The sequence below is a fragment of the Microtus pennsylvanicus genome, chromosome 5 (genome assembly GCF_037038515.1).
Source record: "Microtus pennsylvanicus isolate mMicPen1 chromosome 5, mMicPen1.hap1, whole genome shotgun sequence".
Taxonomy (NCBI): Eukaryota; Metazoa; Chordata; class Mammalia; order Rodentia; family Cricetidae; genus Microtus; species Microtus pennsylvanicus.
This window is the reverse complement of record NC_134583.1, coordinates 103,372,104-103,394,116: the sequence shown is the minus strand read 5'-3', so window position 1 is coordinate 103,394,116 and position 22,013 is coordinate 103,372,104. Positions and strand designations below refer to the sequence as shown.

The 22,013-nt window shown below is 45.7% G+C and overlaps 1 protein-coding gene across 29 annotated transcripts in view; it reads right to left on the bottom strand.

Annotated features, from left to right (window-relative positions):
- The window catches only part of Trpm3 (transient receptor potential cation channel subfamily M member 3), a 787,998-nt gene that overhangs the window by 51,040 nt on the left and 714,945 nt on the right, over nt 1–22,013 (bottom strand). For 18 of the 29 annotated variants that reach the window (XM_075973702.1, XM_075973688.1, XM_075973693.1 and 15 more), the window contains 3 exons: nt 17,263–17,391; nt 12,325–12,576; nt 6,084–6,258 (listed from right to left, as the gene is read on the bottom strand). In XM_075973702.1, coding sequence (XP_075829817.1) covers nt 6,084–6,258; nt 12,325–12,576; nt 17,263–17,391 — 556 coding nt within the window. Of the gene's footprint in view, nt 1–6,047; nt 6,259–12,324; nt 12,577–17,262; nt 17,392–22,013 lie in introns of all 29 variants that reach the window. The other 11 variants (XM_075973689.1, XM_075973700.1, XM_075973706.1 and 8 more) reach the window with 1 other exon arrangement.

Genomic DNA, 22,013 nt, shown 5'->3' with positions numbered 1-22,013 from the left:
AGGAGAGGCTGGAACCCTAGCACAGAAATGAAAATTCTTAGCAAAGAGGTCACCAGGGACTCTTCTAACCATCCACCAAGTTGACCCTTTTCTCTTGGTAAGCTTTGCCATTTTTGTGATTCTGTGGTTGGTGCCCTACCCCAGCTGCTCTTCTCTCTCTACTGTGTTCTCTACTTGTGCTCATCCATCTTGGCTTTCACAGAAAAAGACATTTATCCTAAAATCTGCCCATCCAGTGAAGGTCTTTTAAATTAATTAATCAACCTTTATTTACATGTATATGTATGCACCTGCTTGTCTGTATGTGTAGAATATGCATGCAGGTACCAGCAGAGGCCAGGAGAGGGTTTCATATCCCCTGGGACTGGAGCTGCAGGAATTTGTGAACTGCCCGATGTGGGTGCTGGGGACTCAATTTGGGGCCCACAGAAAAAACAGCAAACGCTAATCATGGAGCCATCTTCTCAGTCCCCCGTTTCATATTTAATTCGTTCTATATTTCAGCACACCCTGTTGAGCTTCATGGCTTCCCTGGACTCTGTACAGGATTTACAAACTCAATATAACCCCAATGGGACACCAGCCCCATGCATATTTATCTTCCCAAGTTTCTCTATGGTTTTTATACTTTAGACTAAGTCAGGGATCTCAGGGCAAGTTCCCATTCCCCCATTTTGACTCCCTGCCCATTTCTTCTACACCCTTGGTACCATCTGACTTTGCCCTAGGTCTTCCTAAGGTACCATCCTCCAGTCTCCTGCTGCCACCTTTCCCATCGCTACCACATTAGGGATGTTCTTTCATCTCTCACTTCCCATCTCCCTTCCTCCCCACGATCTCCCTCTCCTTTTCCTTCTCCTTCTCCTTCCAGACCCATCTGTCCTGCTTCCTGTCTCCTACCTCTCACTCTATAGCGAGCCATGCTAAATCTTTTTTTTTTTTTTTTTTTGTGCCTGGAGCTTGCCACTCTGGGTCTCAGTTTGGAATGCTATTCTCTCTTCACACCCCTGCTCCCATCTGCCTAGCACACATCTGCTCATATTTCAGGGCTCTGCTCAGCTTTCTTCTTCTTCTCCGCAAGGCCTCATCTATTACACCCTTGCTCCTACTCCGTGTGGGACTGACTGACTTCCTTGTTTAGCGTCTCCTCGATCCATAGGCTGGCAACGGCAGGTTGCCCCCTCCTGAACTGTAAGTTCCTCGAAGGCAATGTCTCTTTCATGTTTCTTCCCAGACTTTGCCTTGCAGCTCATGGTAGAAGAAAACACCCTTTGAATGAAGAATGGACTCCGAATAGAGGCCAGCCTGGGAGGAAATTACCGTGGATATCATGATAGCGGAACGCATACAGGTCACAGCGGGGGCCTAATGCAGAGATAGCTCTGTTCTTCAGTAAATCTCAGAAGCCCAAGTCTGGAGTGGTAAACAAGTCATGTGGGTATCCGTTATAGTGTGGCCCAACTTTCTCAGAGACAGCCCTGCATTGGCTAACTTCCTTAGCAGTTTGTGAAACAGAACCTCATGGAACAATTTCCCTTTTCCCCAAAGTGGGCACTGGCCCAAGCTTTCCTTCCCAGGGTGCGCTTCCTGGTCGGGTAATGCGCCCTATGCTCTAGCCGGTAGGCAACCCTGTGCTCCGAAGCCATTAGAGGTCAGTCTGAAATACTAAGCAGTAGCTGAGACCAGAGTTCTGAGACCTGGGGCAAAACAGCTGAGATGCGCACAGCTCGCATCCTCCTGGCTCCTGGTGTTTTATGTCCACCATCGAACGCGTATTTCAGACACTTGAGCTGTCCTACTTTCATAGCCAAACCCAGGAACAATTAATTGGAGACAGGAAAGTAATTCAGGACAGTACTTTCCATACACATGGTTTGAGTCAAAGCCACAATGACAACCTGTATACCAAAGAGCAAGGGTTATTTTAACAGCAAAATGTTGTATTCAATCAAACAATCAATTAAAACAATGAAACAAAGAAACCCCTCCTCCTTCAGATTACCTATTAATTTTAGATGAAAAAGCCCCAGGCAGTAAGAACAAAAAAATGACCCACGCACTAAGAAGATTGGATATTTAATTCAGAGGGGGAAATGCCTAGGTAATATTAAGCTGTCATGGTAAAAAGCAAGTCCTGGACATTCTGCTTCCCCAGTACTATCTAAACTTGTAAAAATACCCAGAGAGGCAGAAAGGAGGCCTAAATTTAGACCCGCATTTAATGCATTCAAGAGCATGATTCATTTCTCTCCTGTCTTGGTACAGCCTGAGGAATCTGAATACACAGCAGAACACCCTGTAAGGAAGAAGCAGCCCCCATGCAGCTAGAGGCTGGAGCATGTGGAGACACCCTGTCACCTCTGCTAACACAGGTGCACTTCCAAGGTCCCCGCCCACCAAGCCAGATCTCTGAGCTCAGGAAAAACCATTCAAGTTTAATTTTACTGTAGCCTTGGTGTGGATACTGCTGGGAATTTATGTATTTTGTTGTTGTTCTGCATTTGAAATGGGTTTTCCTCCCAAGCACCTGTGGGGGCCTGGCTAGCCCTCACAGGCCACGCAGTATGGGTCACTTTAATGAGACCGCCCAGAAGAATGTTGTAGTTTGGTATTGGTGTAGTTAACGGAATGAAATGAATTATTTTGTGGCACTGGGTATTGAACTCAGAGCATCCTGTGGACAAGGCAAATGCTCTACCATTGAGTTATAGACTCCAGGCAATGTTGGTACATTTAAGAACCCAGACTCCAAGTCACTATGGTAGCCCTTAGCTGGGCTTAGCAAGATAATATACGTAGCATGAGTACTTACTGTCAATTACAGGCTATCTGAACAACAGCAGCAGCAACAACAGCAACAACCAAGTAAAGTAAAACCCAAATAGCAACCGACCAACTAACTAGCCAACAGCAGCAAGTTCAGGTCACATAAATCAGATTGGCATGAGACCCAACCTCCACAATGAAAACGGCTGCTGTCTCTTCTTCATTTGCACCATCTTCTACTTCTAACCACATCCTTGCACGCCCCTGCTCCCAAGCCAGAAGCCAGACCCTTGCCTGTCGGGTTATTTAGACTAAGCTTGGTCTGTTATTTGTGTCAGTCCATTATGACTTAGAAGGCAAATGAACTTGCCATTTTGTGAATTTTAAAAATGTGATTCCAATTTTTTTTCTCAAGTTTTTAAGCACATTTGGAAAGTAACCTCACAGGTTTCATCCCATGGTCTTTGGATTTTTTAGGTTAATTTCTGTCTAAAACAACAGGAAAATAGATGAAATATATACCCAAAATACTACACTTAGGGAACACCGCCTCCCAGAAGTGAGGGCATTCTAGCTGTCCTCCATTCTGAGGTGTGACATTGGTACGAGTCACCTATTCTGAAGGTCCCATTGCATATTCACACCAATCAGTCCCAGTTCAGAAAGAGATCACCCCACCCCCTCACATGAAATGGGTCCAGCAACGGAGAAGTCAAAACATCCAGAGCTAGATATGGAGCGCGTGCATCAAGTTAGGAATGAGTTATCTGAGGTGCGTGGGAATGAGAAGCACTGGGAAAGGGCCACACGAGGGCACACCCACGGGGCACATCCACGGGGCACATTTACAGTGGGGGCTTGGTAGACCATGGGAGGGCAGCGGGTCCGGGTGGGTATGAAATCCTATCAGCCTGAATACATGCTTCACACGCCAACCTGCACACGGCACAGAGAGGAGGCCACAGACTGGAGGGCAGCGGCGATGATTTGAACGATTTGTACCTTTCTCAAATAGTTTGTTGCTGGTTCTCCTGGGCAGTTCCGAAGGGTGGGGGCAGGCATCCAATCTCCACCGGGCCCACCTTGTGCCATAGTATAGGCATTTGAGTCATTAATAGAAGAGTGATGTCCTGTGACCTTGGTCGAATGTTATTTGAGGTTTGAGGACAGTTGTCTAAATCCATTTGAGAAAGGACGAATCCTGTTTAGCAACTCTAGACAGAAAACTGGCTGATTTAGCTTAGAACAGTCTGCCATTGTGGCCAACTTCAGAAGATCACAGAAGAGGGCAGGGTCTCAAGAAGGTTGCATCCACCTAAGGCTGGGTCGGTTCTATTTTGGGATTTGGGGTCAAGATTTATCCTCACACACATAGAGCGCCACAAGATCTAATTCCCAGAGCTGGGGGAATTTGTCCATTTTTCACACAAAACACCTCCATTCTGTCTTTGGGGGTGGTGAGGAGATCTCAAGTTCTAAACTATAATCAGCCCTTCTTTTAGAACAGCGATACTAAATCCTTGTGTTCAGCGGATGGCAGTGTTTGTTGCACTAGGCTGGGTTCATAGTACAACATCAATAAATGGCCACGTGTAGAGGGACAGACAGAATCCCATTTGTAAAACCCATCCACACCTCCCCTTCCTTTTCCTCTCCCCCTTTCCCCCATACCACATTGTTCAAATGCCCATGTGGACTTCCTCTCATTCTTGGAGAAAAAGGGACAATTTGAAAAGGCAAAATAATGTAACAAAGTGGAAAAGCAATTTCCGCGTGTGTATGTGTGCGTGCGTGCATGCATGTGTGTGTATGTGATAGCCTTGTCTCCAAGGAGTATCAGCATAGCAAGCTTTTAAAGTGTTGTTTGGCCTGGAGGGACCATTTGAAAGGATGCTCTCTACAGGAAATCCCTGTCCCTGGGAAACTGCCTTCTTCTGTCAGCCAAAGATACCCTAACTGGAGGATGGAGCTAAAATTCTTCCTTTGTGAGTTGGCTAAGTCTTATGGAACAGATATTTGTTCCAATTAGGTGTTCCAAAAAGTCGCGCTTGCTTCAGAGCCTCAGATAAGGTGTTTTGAGAAGGAAAGTGTATTTGTTTAGAATCTATCGTGGAGGGGAAAATGACGTGTAACTGTGTTCTGTTGCCAGGATACCCACGCTCTTCACAGGCCCGAGGACTTCCAAGCTCAGATGTCTTTTGTCCTAGGCCCCATCCCACCTGGGATGAGGAGGGAGAGCGGGTGCTGACGAGACTCTACTCCCTCTTTTAGTAAGCTATGTGGTTACCTGACCCTAATCCGTGTTCACAGTCCAGGGCTCACATGGCTGATCTGTCAGCAAAAAATAAATGTCTGAAAAAAATGTGAATTCAACAGTGTTGGAGGGTTGTTATTTTCAGAGTTGAACTCCTCAGGGAAAGTGAGAAGGAGCTGCTGCTGGGATTCAGCTTCACACTGAAACATGCTTCTCCCCTGACGCTTTCTTCCCCAAGTCATTTCCTGATGCCTGGTGTGCCCTGACATTTGGTCCAAATAAAACCCTGGAACAGACTCAGGACTACAGCTGCCCCCAACTCCGCACAAAAGGAGTTGTTTTTTGCAGAGACTCCGTATCTAGTAGACTGACAGTACGGGGGCTGCGGCATCTTGGTTCACGCTAGATCACTTTAGGGTATAGATACCCGCCCACCTCAGCATCTACAGCCAACAACTTGGTCTATGACCTATGGGCATTTTCCATACTTCTTGGTAATGAATTCTGGCTTCATCTGTGTCTCAATAGCTCTTAACAATGAGAAAGACTGTTGGGGAATAGCTTTTAGCATGAGGAAAATACCATACAGATGTTTGCCCTTAATCTTGAATTCTAATGATGAAATTGAGAATTGTTTATTTGTTCTAAAGTCAAGCCCTAGGAATTTGTTTTCTAAAGCCTAGCAAGGTGAGGGTTAAGGTAGGAGTGGGTAGTTTTGACATAATATATTCCCAGTGATGAAATATAAAAAATACCTTACCCCAAGAGTTTGAGTTATACACAAACTTCGATCATTTAAAGTGGTTCAGTTTTTGTATCAACTTTGGTCTACTAGATGTCCATTTGTATTACAGGAAGGACATACCTGAAGAAACAGATGATGGCTATTTTGCTAAGGTATTATATTCACCTTTAACGATTGTTTCCACCACGATAGCAAACTAGGAATCGGCCCTCTATCTTGAGCCATTTATTGAGGACAAACGAATGGACTTGGAAAAGACGTGACTCAATCAAAGTTAAATACCTGACTTTGGTGTATGAGAATCATAAACTTGCTTACGGTCTATCTGGTCTGCAAACACTTCCCCATAAATCATCCAATATGGCATGTAGAAGATATTCTTGGCCAGTTTCCAAGATGGCTCCTCATTGGGAAAGAGGATGGCTTGTCTGGCGACCCCAAAGCTCATCAGTACCACCAGCATAATGATGACAAAGTACATCATGTCTATCATCTGGAAGGGCGGAGAAGGAGAAATAAGAGAAAAGCCACGTGATTGAGGGTGCCTGTGAATGCTGACATTGAAGGAGTCCCCAGCTAAGAGGACAACTGGACTATTGAAGCTGATGTCTCCATGCTGAATACTGATGTCAGTTGCTAATTTTTTTTACAAGTGCACACATAATTGAGCCCCTTCATTTTTATGGACATCTATGAAATATATTTACATTTAGACACAGAAGGGCTAATCCTCAGAATTTGGGTTCTTCACGTGGTTACAGCACCATTTTTTTTTAAAACCTGTTATTAGAGAAGGCAAGTCGTTTGTTTTGGTTTCTTTCTTCTTAGGAAAATTAGAATTAGGATAGTTGGGCTATTTTAGGAACAAGTGCAGAGCAAGCAGCATATTCCTACTCTTAGTTCAAAGAGGCTAGCATGACTCGGGAAGCTCAAGAAAATTCAGGGTTACCAATAGACCCAGGGCAGGAGGGCAAAAGCGAGCTCCATCGCATTGCTGGATTCTCTGCCATGGATCTGTCTCTCACCAAATCATCCAGTTTCTATGTTTCTCCTGTAGAGTATCTTATTTTTGGAGGGGGTGGGGTCTTTTCACTGGTCTTTAAGCTATGTAGCTTCGTGACTGAGACCAGTGCCTGTTGACATGACAGATTTCCTCCCTGGTGTGAAGCCAATTTCTCCTGACTGAAGCCCACCTCCTTCACTCTTCCCACTTTTCCTTCTCCATTCCCTCGCTTGCTTCAATGCTATGTGACTAGGCATCTCTTTTTCCCCTGCCCAATTGCTCCCTTTTCAACACTGAATAAAGAGTGGTGATTCTAAGTGGCTCCAAACCCACAACTTCTTTCTTTAAGAGAGAGTTCCAATGCATCTGCCTGAAAGATGGCTGTGCTGTCCAAGCTAGGCTAGCTGTGGGCCCTCATTGCATGGAAGCCATGGTGAGGTAGGCATGTGACACAAGACAGGACTATCAGAATCTTCAGAACCTTTTTTGTTTGTTTGGAGACAGGTCTCTGTATGAGCCCAAAGTATCTTAGAACTCACTGTGTAGATGAGGTTAGCCTGCAACTTCATGCTCTTCCTGCTTCTGCCTCCAGGGTGCTGAGATTACATAGCCTGTTCTACCATCTCTTTAAAATAGAAGTAGAGAGAGAAGTTCCCTTTCATTCTTTATAATGTTCATTCTTTATAATCATGTAGCATGCAGGAGTTTCCCCACCAGTGAAGGAGCAGATAGAGAGAGCTAGTCCTAGCAGTGACTGAACCCCTGTCTCAGTAGTCTTTATGGCCTATTCCACCCTGTTTTATAAGTCAGTATGTCCCTCACACTCATAAGTTACAAAGATTGGTTTTCACTCTTTGTGTGAAACAGTCTGACACCAAAGACTTCCTCCTCTTGGCTATTACAGTGTAAGGGTTACCTACCCACAGAGAAAGATGAATGCTAATTATCAGTGATAAAGAAGGTTTCAGACAGTTTTACTTATTTATTATTGTTACTGTTGTACTAGATCAAGGGCCTATTGTACACTAAGCACACACTCTGCTATGGACCTATTTCCACCTCTAGCTTAAAAGAGAATATTTTATGGTACTTAAACATTACATCCTTTCTGGGTGCCTTAGGACACAGGGGCCTCAATATATTTTAGATCAATTCATTAGTTTTCAAGACAACTTCAGAATACGTCTGCCCAAAATTTTAAGACCTTGAAGTGAGATAGGAAATTCTCTAAGATTCCTCTTTTCCATCTCCCTGCAGGTTTATGCTGGGAGAATAACAACGTGTTCATAGGAAACCCATGCTTTATCTTCTCTCTTCTTTTTATTTTATAAAATTCTTTGACCACTTATTCATAGAAAGTTTATCAATGAAGGAGCACAGAGGGCCTTTGTGCTATATTTGGTTACACTTGTTAAAAGACGGGTGGGGTGGATTAGGTGGGCTCATGAGCATGCAGGGCTAGCCGGACTGAAGGAAACTCAGAGAGGAAATACAGAAACGGCACCAACTTAATGTCTCAGTTTTTTTTTTTTTAGAATTATTATTTCTAATATCTACTCACAGGGTCAAAACAGCAAAAGAAAAAATTCTTCCCATATGCTGAGCTTTCTCTATGTCAAAGTCTTTACTGTCATAAAAAATATCAGGATCTGAGCCCCAATAATAAGAAGAGGAGCAGACTTCTTTTGTTTTCAAAGTGCAATTATCCAGTGAGATCAGTGCTAAGATCCTGCCCAGTCTTACAAGTGTCTTTCAGCGTGTTCAACAGAGAATACCCACGGTGGGGAGGAAGCACAAGCTCTCAGGTGCCAGACAACCTGGATTTTGATCCTGACTGCTAGCAAAAATAGCTATGTGAGAAAAAAAATCCACCAAAGAAAACTTTCTCCTGACCATTAAAAAAGAAAAAAGAAAGTTGGCTAAGTGGCCTGGAATGCGGTGCTTAACCTTGTTTTTAAATGTTGTAAGTGGGATAATAATAACAATCACGCGATTACCTTTGACTCAATGACTATGCGGTAATTCTCATAAATGCTAATGTGTTATTATTGGAAGGCCAGGATCTGGAGTCAGGAGTTTGACCCTTGTCCCTGTTTCTCCCAGAGTCTGTTTATTTAATTAATATAGGAAGGCCTAAGATCAATTCCACGGGGTTTAACAGTTTTGAGGACTGAGACGCATCTCCCATGGTGTCTGGCACAGTATCGCACAGCTCTTATCATGGCTTCTATTCCATGTTACATAAGGGAGTTAGTCCACAGTTACAGTTTCCTTGAGAAATAAAATACGCAAGGGCAGAGTCAGGATTTCAGGTAAACCTGGACCTGCATATGAACAGGATTCACAGCGGGAAGGGACGAAGGGGTTCTGTGTTGTCAGGTATTTATTTGATGCACTGGTTGGTTTCCTTGACATTGCCAACACAGAAAACGATTTCAGAATGAGCACCTGGCCATCCTGTGTTTGGTGTCCAGAGACCAAGGCGCTGGGCTTCCTGGGTGTGGAGTAGGAAAGAGGGCGCCTCTAAAGGTGGGGGCTTTGTATATAACACATCTGGGAAGACTCCTCAGCTTCCAGCTTGCCATCCATCTGGCTCACTGATAAACTCCAAGGATGGATTTTATCTACCTTCTGGATCGATGACTCAATTATTGAACTAATTATCTTAAAAGCATCCTGTAAGAACTCAAAGTCCCCAAATTTCCTACTTATTCCTGACTGATAAATGAAGTCATTCATAAGTTAAAAAGCGGAGAAAAGACATCACAGCCCTCCTCCTCATTTCTTAGTAAGGTTTTATTTTAGTCAAAACCGGGGTAATTACGCCATTATTAAAATGATAGGCACGGAAATTAAGATAATCTCACTGCATTAATGTAACTTTAGATATTTCAAATATTTAAATGCCACCTAGACTTTTTAAAAAATAATTGACTTGGTTTGGGTCTTTGAATATTCTGTTAAAATAAGGTTATCATAAAAAACTATCAGATTAAATAATCTCCTAATTAATAATCTTTTTATTTTAGACAAAAAAGGGAAATGTAGTGGCATTTCATTTGTATTTTAATAAAGAGAGCTAAAATGGGAGCCTAATGTAGTAGTTCATGACAGAGGGCAGCTCTGTGCTTCGGGGACATTTGGTAATGTTTGGAGACATCTTTGTTGTCCTAACTCTTCTCTTCTTCTCTCTCCCCCTCTCTCTCTTTTTCTCTGGTGTTAAACATTCTGCAGTATGCAGACTTTTCAACAAAGAATTACGCAGTCTCACCTGGGTGTGTTGTGCATGCCTGTAGCCCTAGCACTGAGGAGGTGAAGGCAGGAGGAGGGTAAAGTCCAGGACAGGCTGAGTTACATAGTGAGACACTTTTTAAAAAAATAAAAATATGTGCCAAGGTGGAGAAAAATTGGCCTGATTTCCAAGCTGTTATAGTTTGATATCTTTTTCTCAGTTCGCTTCGAAATGTATTTGAGACTCTCAAAAAAGGCCTGTTTTCTCTCGAAAATCCATATGCACATTTTCCTATGTAAGTTGGGAGCAGGATACCCAGGTCCCTCCCATCCTTCAAACCCATTCCCCAGGGTCTACCTTTAGACATAAGAATTTTCCCCGGAGTCTCAAAGCCCTTGTTTAATGAAGACATAAGGGCGGAATAAACAAATAATATACACCCTGCCCTCTCCCCACACAATATCAAGCTGAACTGGGTTCAGTGTGTGTGACTGAAGCTCCAGAACCCATGTTTCTGTTCTCTAGAATGTGTCTGGTGCTATTTACCCTAAACAGCGTCGGTGTGATAATTCCAAGCTTGTGTAAGAAAGGTTGGTTATATAGAAGACAGTGTGTGTTTATAAACTTTCCTTCCTTCATTGTCCTTTACAAAGACAGTTTGAGCGTAACAATAGGAGACGCAATTTACCAGCCAGCTGACCGCGAGCCAGCTATTGTTGAGCACTGCCGGTCCTAACGATCGCAGCTCTGCAAAGTACATATTTGCTGCTCTTTGTTGCCTTAGAAGGCCGCGAATGGAATATCAAGGAGTAAAGGAAATTCATTTTGAATTTAAATCTTTCCTTTCTTTGCATGGATTTTTTTGTTTTGTTTTTTTTATTAACAGGAAGATTTCTGGTTATTTAAGATGTATTTCAGTAGAATTCATATGCAGATGTTTAATAAATACTGAATTAGCAATGATGCCTGTCAACTTGACTGGCAGTAAAAAGGGGCATCTATAATGCCACTTGCTGGTTTCAACAACTCATAGGAGGGAACTAGAGAGACGATCCCAAAGAGATTCTTATGAGGGGGTATTTTTCCAGATAGGGTGGATATTCTTAGCTTTCCACGTGTCGGAGATATACATGCGGGCATCAGGTTCTGGTAATTCCCCTAGACTGTCTGAGGAAGAAGCTCATGAGCCCAGCACCCCACCTCCACTCTATGCCTGCCATCAGGATCACACTGATGCTGGCTACCCCAGGCTCAGTCTTTATGGGAAAATTCTGAAAACTAGAATATAGCCAGGAAGTTGAAATTCTCAGACATTTGTATAGAGGTACATTAACTCACCACTTGAGATTCTTCTATTTTAAAGAATTTAGAGGAGCAGGTGTCTCCCTCAGGAGCCAGGTTCAGTCACAGTTTTCCCTAGTACTCAGAGTCTGCCTACCTAACTCAGATCAACTTAACCCCGCTCCTCCCTTTGTGGACTAGACTCCACTTTTTAAAAGAGTTAAAAAAAGTTTATCTTATTTTACATCAGATTTTTTGAGATAAGCTTTTGCTATGTTAACTGACCCTGGATGGCCTGGGATCTCACGTCCTTAGCTCCCCAAGTGTTGGGGTATTCTGAGTGAGTACAACTACACCCAGCTTCAAATGTTGCCTCAAAAACTCACCTTCTATGAGTCTTCAAAATTTGTTAGCAGTTTTCAGTGGAGACCAAGTAGTCCTCCATGACCGCCCACCGAGAACGTTCTGTGTCAATCTGTCTTGACCTGTGAGCGACCGACCCTTCTGGACTCCATAAGATGTTACCATGAAGAGCTTTTCACTCTGCATGTCAAGTACTTCCCTTCCTTTCCCTTTGTCCCAACCTCACAAAACGGCATCTTTGCTTAACTATTTTTCCTATTCTTTTCCTAGCTAGGGTCTCTATGTGTAGCCCTGATCATCCTGTAACCTGCTCTGTAGACCAGGCTGGCCTCAAACTCAGAGATCTGTCTGTCTCTGCCTCCTGAGTGATGGGATCAAAGGCGTGCACCACCACTGCTTGGCTTTGCTGGGCTCTTAAGCCAGTGCCTGCCATAAAGCAAGTGATCTTCCCATATGCTTCAGTTAGAAAAAAAGGCAGCTGATGATTGCTTTCTTTAGTTTTTATATAGTAATAGAGTCAACTTTGCAAACACTTAAAGGAAATTAAAAACCCTGAAGCACCCCTGGGGCCATCTCATGCAGACCTCAGTGGCAAATCCAAACGAATCACATCTCTCTTTGTATTATCAGGGATCCTCCTCCGGGGAAAAATGACAACGGCCCCAAATGCCCTTGCTTACCATTTTCCCAATCATCATTACATATGGGCCCAGATACTTGTTCACGCCGAAGATGTCCAGCAAACGGATGTACCAATAAATGATGTTCACACAGTAGATGACCCTCCCGTCACTCCTGAAGGGCTGGTCTTGAAGACGGAGGATCATTCCCACCGAGAAGAGAAGGATAGCGATGAGGTCGGTGACGTTCCAGTATTCCTGCAGCCACACCCTCACCTTCTGCAGCAGCTTGCCAGGCTCTGACATCAGGATCTAGAAGGCAGAGAGAGGGTTAGGCCTGCTTTCTTGTATCCTTTCAGCTCCGCTGGGAAGCGCTCTGTCTATCAGCTGATGGAAGGGGCTAGGGAGACCTGTGTCTCGTTGAATACCTGTATGCTAGGGATGCATAACTGAACTAAACGTAGGTAATCTAGATGTGCACAGATGTAAACAACAGGTCTGATTTTTGGGATGGTCTGGCAATGCTGAGCCATTGCAGGCTTTTGCTATAACATTACATAGATACCCGTATCCAGCCTTCAGGACTGAGTGACATGGACCACTCCTACAGGACACCTCCATTCCTCTCTTGTGTCTCCAAATCGTCGCCCGAAGTACAACCCCATTAATGACTCATCATCATCTCCGTGATTGCCACTGAATTCTACGTCCCATTACAGGCACATGGCTGCTACGGTCTTCTCAGGACATATCTGTTGTCATTATGGCCACCAGCCTACCGCCCAGTTTCTGAGCAACACACAGTAAGCTCTTTAAGGACCTAACCCTTGATGTGGTTGATGAATACGCAGTTGATGGTGTAAGCAAAGACTCATCAAGCTGGACCCTAAGCGGGGGTTCCTTTCATTACTGGTAAATTATACCTCATTTCTTAAAAAAAGGAGACGAGGGACAAGCAAACCACGGTAAGTATATACTCAGACTTTCTGATGGCTTTCATTATAAACAGACCGGAAGCCAGGCTCCTCCCCGCGGCCCACTTCACATCCCACCGCATTCTCAGTCGTTCTGCCCCCATAGCCACACTGACTTGCTTGGAGGCTTAGCAAGTTTAGCCTGCGCCCAGGACACTCGCGTGCGTAATTCCTTCCCCTGAGTCTGTAGGTTTGACTCCTTATCCTTAAGCTCTTTATTCAGCTGTCCCCTTCCTAGGAAGGCCTCTGTTGACCATTCCAGCTGCAGAAGCCTCCATTGCTCCAAAACACAGATACCTGATTCCTGGCACTGACTTCCTACTTCAGCAGGTGTGGGGGTTGGGCCAGGGGATTTGCTGTCCTTGCAGGCTCCCAGCGACCATGTTGGGACATCTACTGTCCTACCTACCCACCAGTATCCCCTGAAGTTGTTGCTGTTCTGTCAGCTCCTCAGCCTCTAGTTCCAGCTTAACTAGATACAAATTGCGCATGTGCATGGGGAAATAGGGGCAGGGAGGATGGGCCAGGCCTTGGCGAAGCCCGCCCACTTGTTCACACATCACTAAAACTGCTGGGGGGGGGGGAGAGAGAGAGAGAGAGAGAGAGAGAGAGAGAGAGAGAGAGAGAGAGAGAGAGAGAGAGAGAGAGAGAGAGAGGATAGATGAGAGACAGTGAGGAAAGAGAGGAGGGGGAGAAAAGGAGGGGAAAGGAGAGCTCCTCCTCTGCCCCATCACTGCTAAGCCAGCCCGTAGCACAGGCCTTGGTATCGTGGGACACAGTAGAGCATCGCAGGGGGAGTGGAAAGGGAAGAGCGGTTCAGATGACCAAACAAGTTTCAGACCCCGCTCTCTTCTCTATCCATAGCATACCAAACAATTGCTCCATCTTGTTTCCCAGACCCGTAAAGCGGGGATGGATGCGATTAAGGCTGTCACTGACCTCACAGACTTGGGGGAGAACTGGGTGAGATAATGTCTACTAAGGCCTGCTGTAAACAGCTCCATACGATTAAGGGTTTGCTGCGGCTGGCTCGGGTGACTACGTGCAGAAGTATGTGGAGAGCAGAATGGGACCAGCAGCGCATGAAACCACAGCCTTCCTGGTGTTTGCCTGGGAGGCACGGAAACATGCGAACTTTTCCATGCTTCCAGGATCTTGCGTCTGGGTTCCCGAGGGCTTGTGTGCCAACCACAAGGAGGCGGGAAGGCCGATACTTGTGGGAATTGTCAACCACTCAATAGCCGAGCCACTCCTTCCAGAGTTCAAGGCAGGGGCATGGGGTGAGAGGCGACCTCACCAATAGCGGAGAAAAAGATCACGCACAAAAATGGCCACGACCCCACTTCTTAACATCTTCCCCCAGCGGCAAGCACTTCTCAGCTGACCCAGCCCTGACCCAGTATCGGAAGCCCCACCCTGCCTGCCGTGACATGCAGCTTCACAAGAAATGGACGGCCGGGCCTGGAGGTTGCTGGCAGCCTGCCCGCTTGGCAGCCTTTCTAGAACAGTCCGAGGAGTACAGGCTGCTTCCCATCTTCTTCCAGCCTAGTCCCTGGACAGCCTCCAGTCTCCACACTCTAGTCTTTGCCTCCTCTGCTTGCGATGGGGAAGGAATATGTGGCTGGGTGTGAAGTCTCGGGAGTGCCAGCTGGCACTACACAGAGGCAGGGCCCCTGGCGGGAGCAGGCTCAGTTCTCAGAGCGACACAAAATCCCAGGCAAATTTATTACTGTTTTTTTCAGTTTCCAAGTCCACAGCACTGCACAGGCGATGGGAGGCACCGCGAATGGTGGGACACAGGGCGAAGAACAGGCTGGAGCAGCACAAGGGGTCTCGCTGCCTCAATCCTTAGTCTCTAATCAGTTGGGACTTATGCACCATTCCCAAGCTCTCAGGAGGGGGAAATACTAATTAGAATCAAAATAACGCCCACATAGCCCCAGAGAAAGGTGCTGGCGAGTTTTTTTCTTTCTTTTTGTATGTGTGTGTGTTTAAATCTCAATGCAGTCACATTTAATGGATATGGCATCTTTCTTTTTGGAATGTGTCTGGGTGATGAAGGTGGGTTTGTGGCCCCATTGCCTTCTGTGCCCACCCACTGAAATACAGAAACTAGGATTGTGCTGGGGCGCCCAGGGCTGCACAGGCTTGACAGGATCCTTCCCTACTGAAAAGGCCCCTCCCACTCACTGCAGTTTCTGGGAACATGCAGAGGAGTCGGCCTCACCTTGCAAGCCTGTCTTCCCTGCAGGTTCTCTCTGGTGAGGTAGGAGTTTGTGGGGAGCACTGAGCAGGATTGTTGCGCCCTCTTGTGGACTGTTTCTTGACCACATAGATTTTAGAAGCGCTTGGAATCTCAGGGGCCACTGGGGTTGGCTTTTCTTCCTCTTTTTTTTTTTTTTAAATTATTTAAGCTTAAAAAACAGTTTTAAGTTCACAAGAAGCACTTTCCTTGGTGTCTCCTGGCCCCTGCAAAGGCACAGCCTCTTCCATTATCAACAGCCTCCATCACCCAAAGACTAGAGGTTCTATCAGGGTTCACTTTTGGTAGGGTACGTTCTATAACATTCTATAAATTTGAACATGTGTAGAATGATATGAATCCATCACTAGTGTAGCATACAAAATACTTTTGTACTCTTAGAAGCTCTGGGCTTCACTTACCATCCTTCCAATGTCCAACCCTGGGCAACCATCAATCTTCTTATCATTTCATGGCTCCCCCACCCCCATAGCTCCCCCACTCCCATAGCTCCCCCATCCCCATGGCTCTAGCACCCCATAGTCTCCTTCATCCCCATATCTCCCCCTCATCCCCATATCTCCCCCTCATCCCCATAGCTCCCCCATCCCAATGGCTCCACCACCCCATAGCTCTCCCTCATCCCCATAGTTCCCCCTCATCCCCATAGCTCCTCCATCCCCATAGCTCCCCCATCCCATGGCTCCACCACCCCATAGCTCCTCTTCATCCCCATAGCTCCTCCATCCCTATAGCTCCCCCATCTCCATAGCTCCCCCTCATCTCCATAGCTCCCCCTCATCTCCATAACTCCCCCTCATCCCCGTAGCTCCTCCATCCCCATAGCTCCCCTTCATCCCCATACTTCCCCATCCCCATAGCTCCTCCCATCTCCATAGCACCCCCCATCTCCACAGCACCCCTCATCTCCATAGCACCTCCATCTCCTTAGGTTTCCCCAGGGTTTCATATAGCTGGAATCATATAGAATGTATCCTGTTCAGACATTTTTCTCTTTGTAACACATAGCTAAGTTTTCCCATTGCCTCAGAGCTCATTTCTTTTTAGCAATGAATAAGACTTCCTGTCCCCAAGCTTAGCTTTGACTTCAAACAAATCATAAAGGAGGTGGCATTTCAGTGACTCCTCTTAGGCTAATGGAAGGAGGTGACGAGAGACCAGAACTGAGTTCCATCCTCCACGGTGCTCCCTAGGGGTGGAAGGGCTGGCGGGTGCCCAGTGTGGGGGTGGTAGACACCGAGAAGGAATCAACTCAGGATAAACTGAGTAAAGGAAAACATGCAGTGTGTCATTCCCCTCTCCCCTGTGCTGCTGAAGTTGTTTCTCTCTGTCCACCATGAGAGTTCTGGGTATTAAATGCAGGTCATTGAGCTTGACGGTAAGCTGCAGGAACACATTTGGAGAGCTTGATACTGGATTGGTGGACAGTGTCCAAGGAGACCCCAAGTAAGGAGTTGAAATGGGAGTTAAAAATAGCAAAATTTAAAAAGTCATTTTCATAGAGATGAGAAGAGGGAGGTGTAAATGATATTGAAGCCCTCTGGAGGATGTCTTGGGGCAAAAGGCATGTGAGCAGAAAATAGACTGAATTGCCCTAGGAAACCTCTCTAGGTTTGACAAAGAGGGAAAGCAGCAGCCTCCAGCAGCCTTACAGAACCTTGTCTGGGGCTTAATTCGGATCCCAAGCATCCTTCTCGAGTCTCCATCCTCAGATATGATGAGCCACCATTTCCCTCCCATTTTCTGTTAGGAAGCAGTTACCTCTCTCATCTTCTCAATTCCCAGCGTGAAGATGTAGGAGATGACGATCCATTCCTGAGTGGAAGGCCAGCGCTCCATCTTCACTAACACGATGTAATTGAAGAGCATCAGATAGCCGATGTATGCCAGCTGCAAGGGAATACAGTACAGGAGTCGAACTGCAGAGGCCTGGGGGCTGTGCCCTGGGCAAGACCACTGCGTGGCAGCATGGAGTAAGGTCAGTAAGCAGGACAGGGAGTCCATGAGGAACCGAAATAGAGAGTTTTAAATAACAAAGAATATTTATTTATTTTCTATGTGCATTCCTGTGGAGGTCTGAGGACAATTTTCAGAAGTTGTTTCTCACCATCTACCAAGTTCTGGGGCTTGAACTCAGGTCTCTGGACTTGACGGCAAATGCCTTTACCTGCTGAGCCATCTCTACCTCAAACATTTTTTTTTCTTAAAGGCTGTAATAGTTAAAATAATTGCATAAATGTTTGATTTTTTTAACCTTTATAGTATCTCTGGGACCCTAGGACCTTGCTTATACCTTTGTGTCATGGTGTAAAATTTGTGTGGCAATCACCAGTGTGTGTGTGTGTTCCCAGTGCTCTGGCTTAGAAAAGAATCTGGCCTATCAGGGCTCTTCTTGCTTAGGTGTAGACATGGTTTTCCATACTAAGGTGATACAGTATATTTTTCCCCCTGGAAGATGCCAGGTAGGATAATGCCCACCAGAAGGAAAGAAAGACACATAGACTACTTAGCAGTTGGTAAAACCACAGTGTTAGTAGTCTAGATTTAGTCTTAAAGGACCCCCACCCCGGCTCTCCTGAGTGGATGTTTTTGACCTACAGTGGTTGGCTTCTTCGGGAGGGTTTTGACTTCTTTCCCACTGTGTACTGTCATCCTTCCCTACCCTGCTCGGAACATTGGAGTTTGTTTTCTGTTTCTTTGAAACAAAACAACAGAAAATAAATCGGTTTACAGGAAGGCGTGGGGTGTGTGGCCTGTTGTGGATTTAATTCTCCGGAGGCACCAGCATCTGGAGTTTGAGTCCTGATGTGACTGGCTGGAATGCTAGACGTGGGGAAACAGTCCTCAGGGCCCAGGCTTTTAATCTGCTACTGAAAGATGCAGTGATGTCAATGTGGAAAGAGAAGAATTAGTGGTGCTCTTGCCTAAGAACGTTTGCCCCGAGGGGGATGGCAGATGGGCGAAACATCCTGCTGGTGATGCTTCAAGTTGAGCAAGGTACTGACTGGCCTCAGGGGCTGTGAGCAGGGACCCAGAGTGAGCTGACTCAAATCTGTATTCTTTGGGGGTGGTGTGGCAATAAACAGGGCAGCATGTGGGCGGGAGGATTGAGGATTTAAGATGCTGAAGCCATTGGGTGACTTTGAAGGCTGTAAAGGCAAAGTTAGGGGGTAGAAACTGCAGCCTGGTGAGGAGATCAGTGAGATGGGCCCAGAGAGATGTCTTGTGTTCCAATGGGCTTCTCCCTTCGTTTTTACAAACTTTAATAGGCGTCAAAGGTACCTCTGACATTCCCATTACATTGATGTACATGGCCAGGCCTAACTGTGGCACAGAATTCCCTTTCTGATAAGTCAAGACCTGGACATGGTAGGCAAACACTCTAGCACTGCCAGCAACTTCCCAGCCAGCCCTTCCTATGACAGAAGTAAGGCACATGGCATCTGGAACAATCAGATTGTGATAGTGAGCGAGCGCTGCAGCTGCCGAGGGTTAGCTTAACTCCTCCACCCGGGCGATTTGATCTTCTCTATCCCCATGACTACTCTCACATCAACCCAGGCCTAGGTTCCCACAGCTCCCCGCTTCAGAACCACTAGTGAATCAGGGAACTTTCTCATGGGAGAGGCATCCTTTAAAAATTGGTTTTGAGAGTGACTTGGCTCACAGGGTTTCAGGTTATGATCAAGAAAACACCGACATGCTCTGCGGCTCTTGTATGCATAGCTATGAAACACAAAGGAGGGGAGTCAGTTGGTGAGACTAACACACTCAATTTCCATCTTCCTGGGCACTTCCTTCCTTTTATTGAATAAAATTCTGTTGCTTTAGAGCAAGGTGGAGTGACTCTTAAGTGCCCTGCTTTTAGTGTTTTACGAAGTTCAATGCAAAAATGTTCCAAGGCATTGTCTCCTCTTGTCACATGTTGGCCCAGTGACACATAAACTCATTTCTTCAGAAATTCCATGTCTTAGAACTTAAGTAACTTTACTAACAGGGCCCACCCTCTGAACTCAGGTCTGGTGTATCTGGGGGAAGGAAGGGAGGCAGAGAATCTTGGAGTGGCCCTGGGTTAAAGTTTCAGCCCATGCATGTCATCTTCTGTAAGTCACTTAACCTAGGGCCTCTGGGGAAGAGCCTGTCACTGCCAGGGAAACCCACAGTGCCCATCATGTCCCCTGACCTGTGGTCGCTTGTACCTTGAACCTGAATCTTCTACAGCTCATAACTGAGAAAGGTTCTCTGCACAGACAAGGCCTGTGAGCCAATTGGATCACAGGCTTCCTTCTGTCTTGGAACTGAAGGGGACCCACCTGTTTATCTGTTCCTTTGGAAAGCTGAGATAAGGTCAAAAGGTCATAGGGGAGTGAGGTGGGTGTTCCCTTTGGGTAGAGTGTCAGAGAGGAGGAAGGTACACTTCTGGAAATCAGAGCAAAGTATTCTAACAGAACACAGGTCACAGCAAATGTGACCATCAATCTGATGATGAAGTTTATTGTTAAGCATTGTTGGGGTCTCAAGAGCTTGGCACTCATTTCCAGCAATCCGTTTACCTTGAGGCCTGGATTTTGTCAACATTTGAACACAAATTGCTGGAATTGTTTAAACCTAACTGGGGGATTTAGTGTGACCGATTTACCAAGGCTAACCAGGACAGTTGTAGAAGACCTAAACCCAAATGACAAAGATACAGCTCCCATGGTGGTCTGAATGACAAGGGCACCCATAAGTTCATATGTCTGAATGCTTGGTCTCCAGTGAGTGGCTCTTTGAGGGTTCAAGAGACTCATTCTGAGCTCGCTCTTTCTTCTCCTACTTGCAGATCAAGATGGGATCTCTCTCTCTCTCTCTCTCTCTCTCTCTCTCTCTCTCTCTCTCTCTCTCTCTCTCTCTCTCTCTCTCTCTCTCTCTCTCTCTCTCTCTCTCTCTCTCTCTCTCTCTCCTCTCTCTCTCCTCTCTCTCTCTCTCTCTCTCTCTCTCTCTCTCTCTCTCTCTCTCCTCTCTCTCTCTCTCTCTCTCTCTCTCTCTCTCTCTCTCTGCTGTTCCCGCCATTATGCCTTCACTTCCTCATCATAGATGCTAACTCTCTGAAGCCATAAGCCTACTTACATGCTTGCTTCTCTAAGTTGCCTTGGACATGGTGTTTTGTCATAGCAATAGAAAGGGAACTAAGATAGCGTTTTAAAGTTTGTTGCAAATGATGTTCGGAGCAGTGTGCCCCAGGTTTCTGTAATCCTTGGAGGCACCTGGGGTCTTCAATACCTCCCCACTACTCCCACAGAGCTGATTTAGTTGGGTCCGTGATGGATCCTTGAATTGGGATTTCTAATAAAATCTTTCCTATTGTGAGAATTAAAAAAAAATAATGGGCTAAAACTCACTATTCTCTGTTCTGAGTCAGGCAGGGCTTTTTAACCCTAGCAGCTCAAGACAATGACCTGGGGAATGCTAATGCAGTACCAAGAGGGATGACATCAGAGCCCTGAGGGTGGAGACCAGGTGAAAGCATGTTTTGAAAGTGATCCAGCACATGGACTTGGCACATGGGTATAATCCCAGTCCTTGAGAGGTGGAAACAGGTGATCAGAAGTTTAAGGAAAACTTGGGTGAGACCCTGGCTTAAAAAAAAAATCAGAACCAAAAGTGTAGTAGGTGATTCCAATGACCTTGATACAGAGGTGCCAAGGATGACAGCCCCTGGCCAGGGTACTGGTGATGAGAAAGCATTTGAGGCTGAAAATTGCCTTAGTTGGGTCAACAAGGAGCAAGAGAATCAAGGAGCTCAGATGATGGGCATGCTGAACCCCACTGAAGAAGAAAGAGCAGAGACCTGGAAGGCTAATTGAGGTCAGTGTTCATCCAAGTGCTGGTTCATTCTTTATGTAATTCCTTACACCAGTTTCTCTTATGCTTTAGACCAGGAATCTGCTAACATTCACAAAAGGCCACATGGCGAATCTTCAGGGTTCTGTAGGCCAAGAGGATTTTGTTTTTAATGGTCATAATTAACTTTTTTTGTTAGAGCACATGTGTGGCCAGCTGTATTAAACACTGAATTTTTTTTTTAAAACTTATTTCAACCTTTTTAAAGAAAGGTTAAAAAAAACAAACAAAATAGGCTGGGGTTGTAGCTTAACAGTAGAATACTCGCCTAGCATCCCTGGGTGTGATGCATGGTGACACAGAATAAATGAAATCAAAATGCAAAAATGAGTTCTAGCGTGTAGACTGTAAGAGTGGAGTTTCCTCTGTGGCTATAGCTTTCAAACCCCTCCCCCCTTTTTTGGTTGTGACAACTGAGGCAGGAGAATAGAAGGAGAAGGGCAGATGTGGGCATAAAAAGGAGGGACGGCTGTTATATTGGTGAAATCATTGTGAGTCTCAGGGAGGTTAGGAAGCATCTGGATCCTTGCTTACACACAGCAGCTGGTCAATAAATGATACTTCTCTTGTGGCGTGGACAGACGAACCTGGCATTGATTCCCTCTCAGAAATGTGAGGAGTTGAGGAGC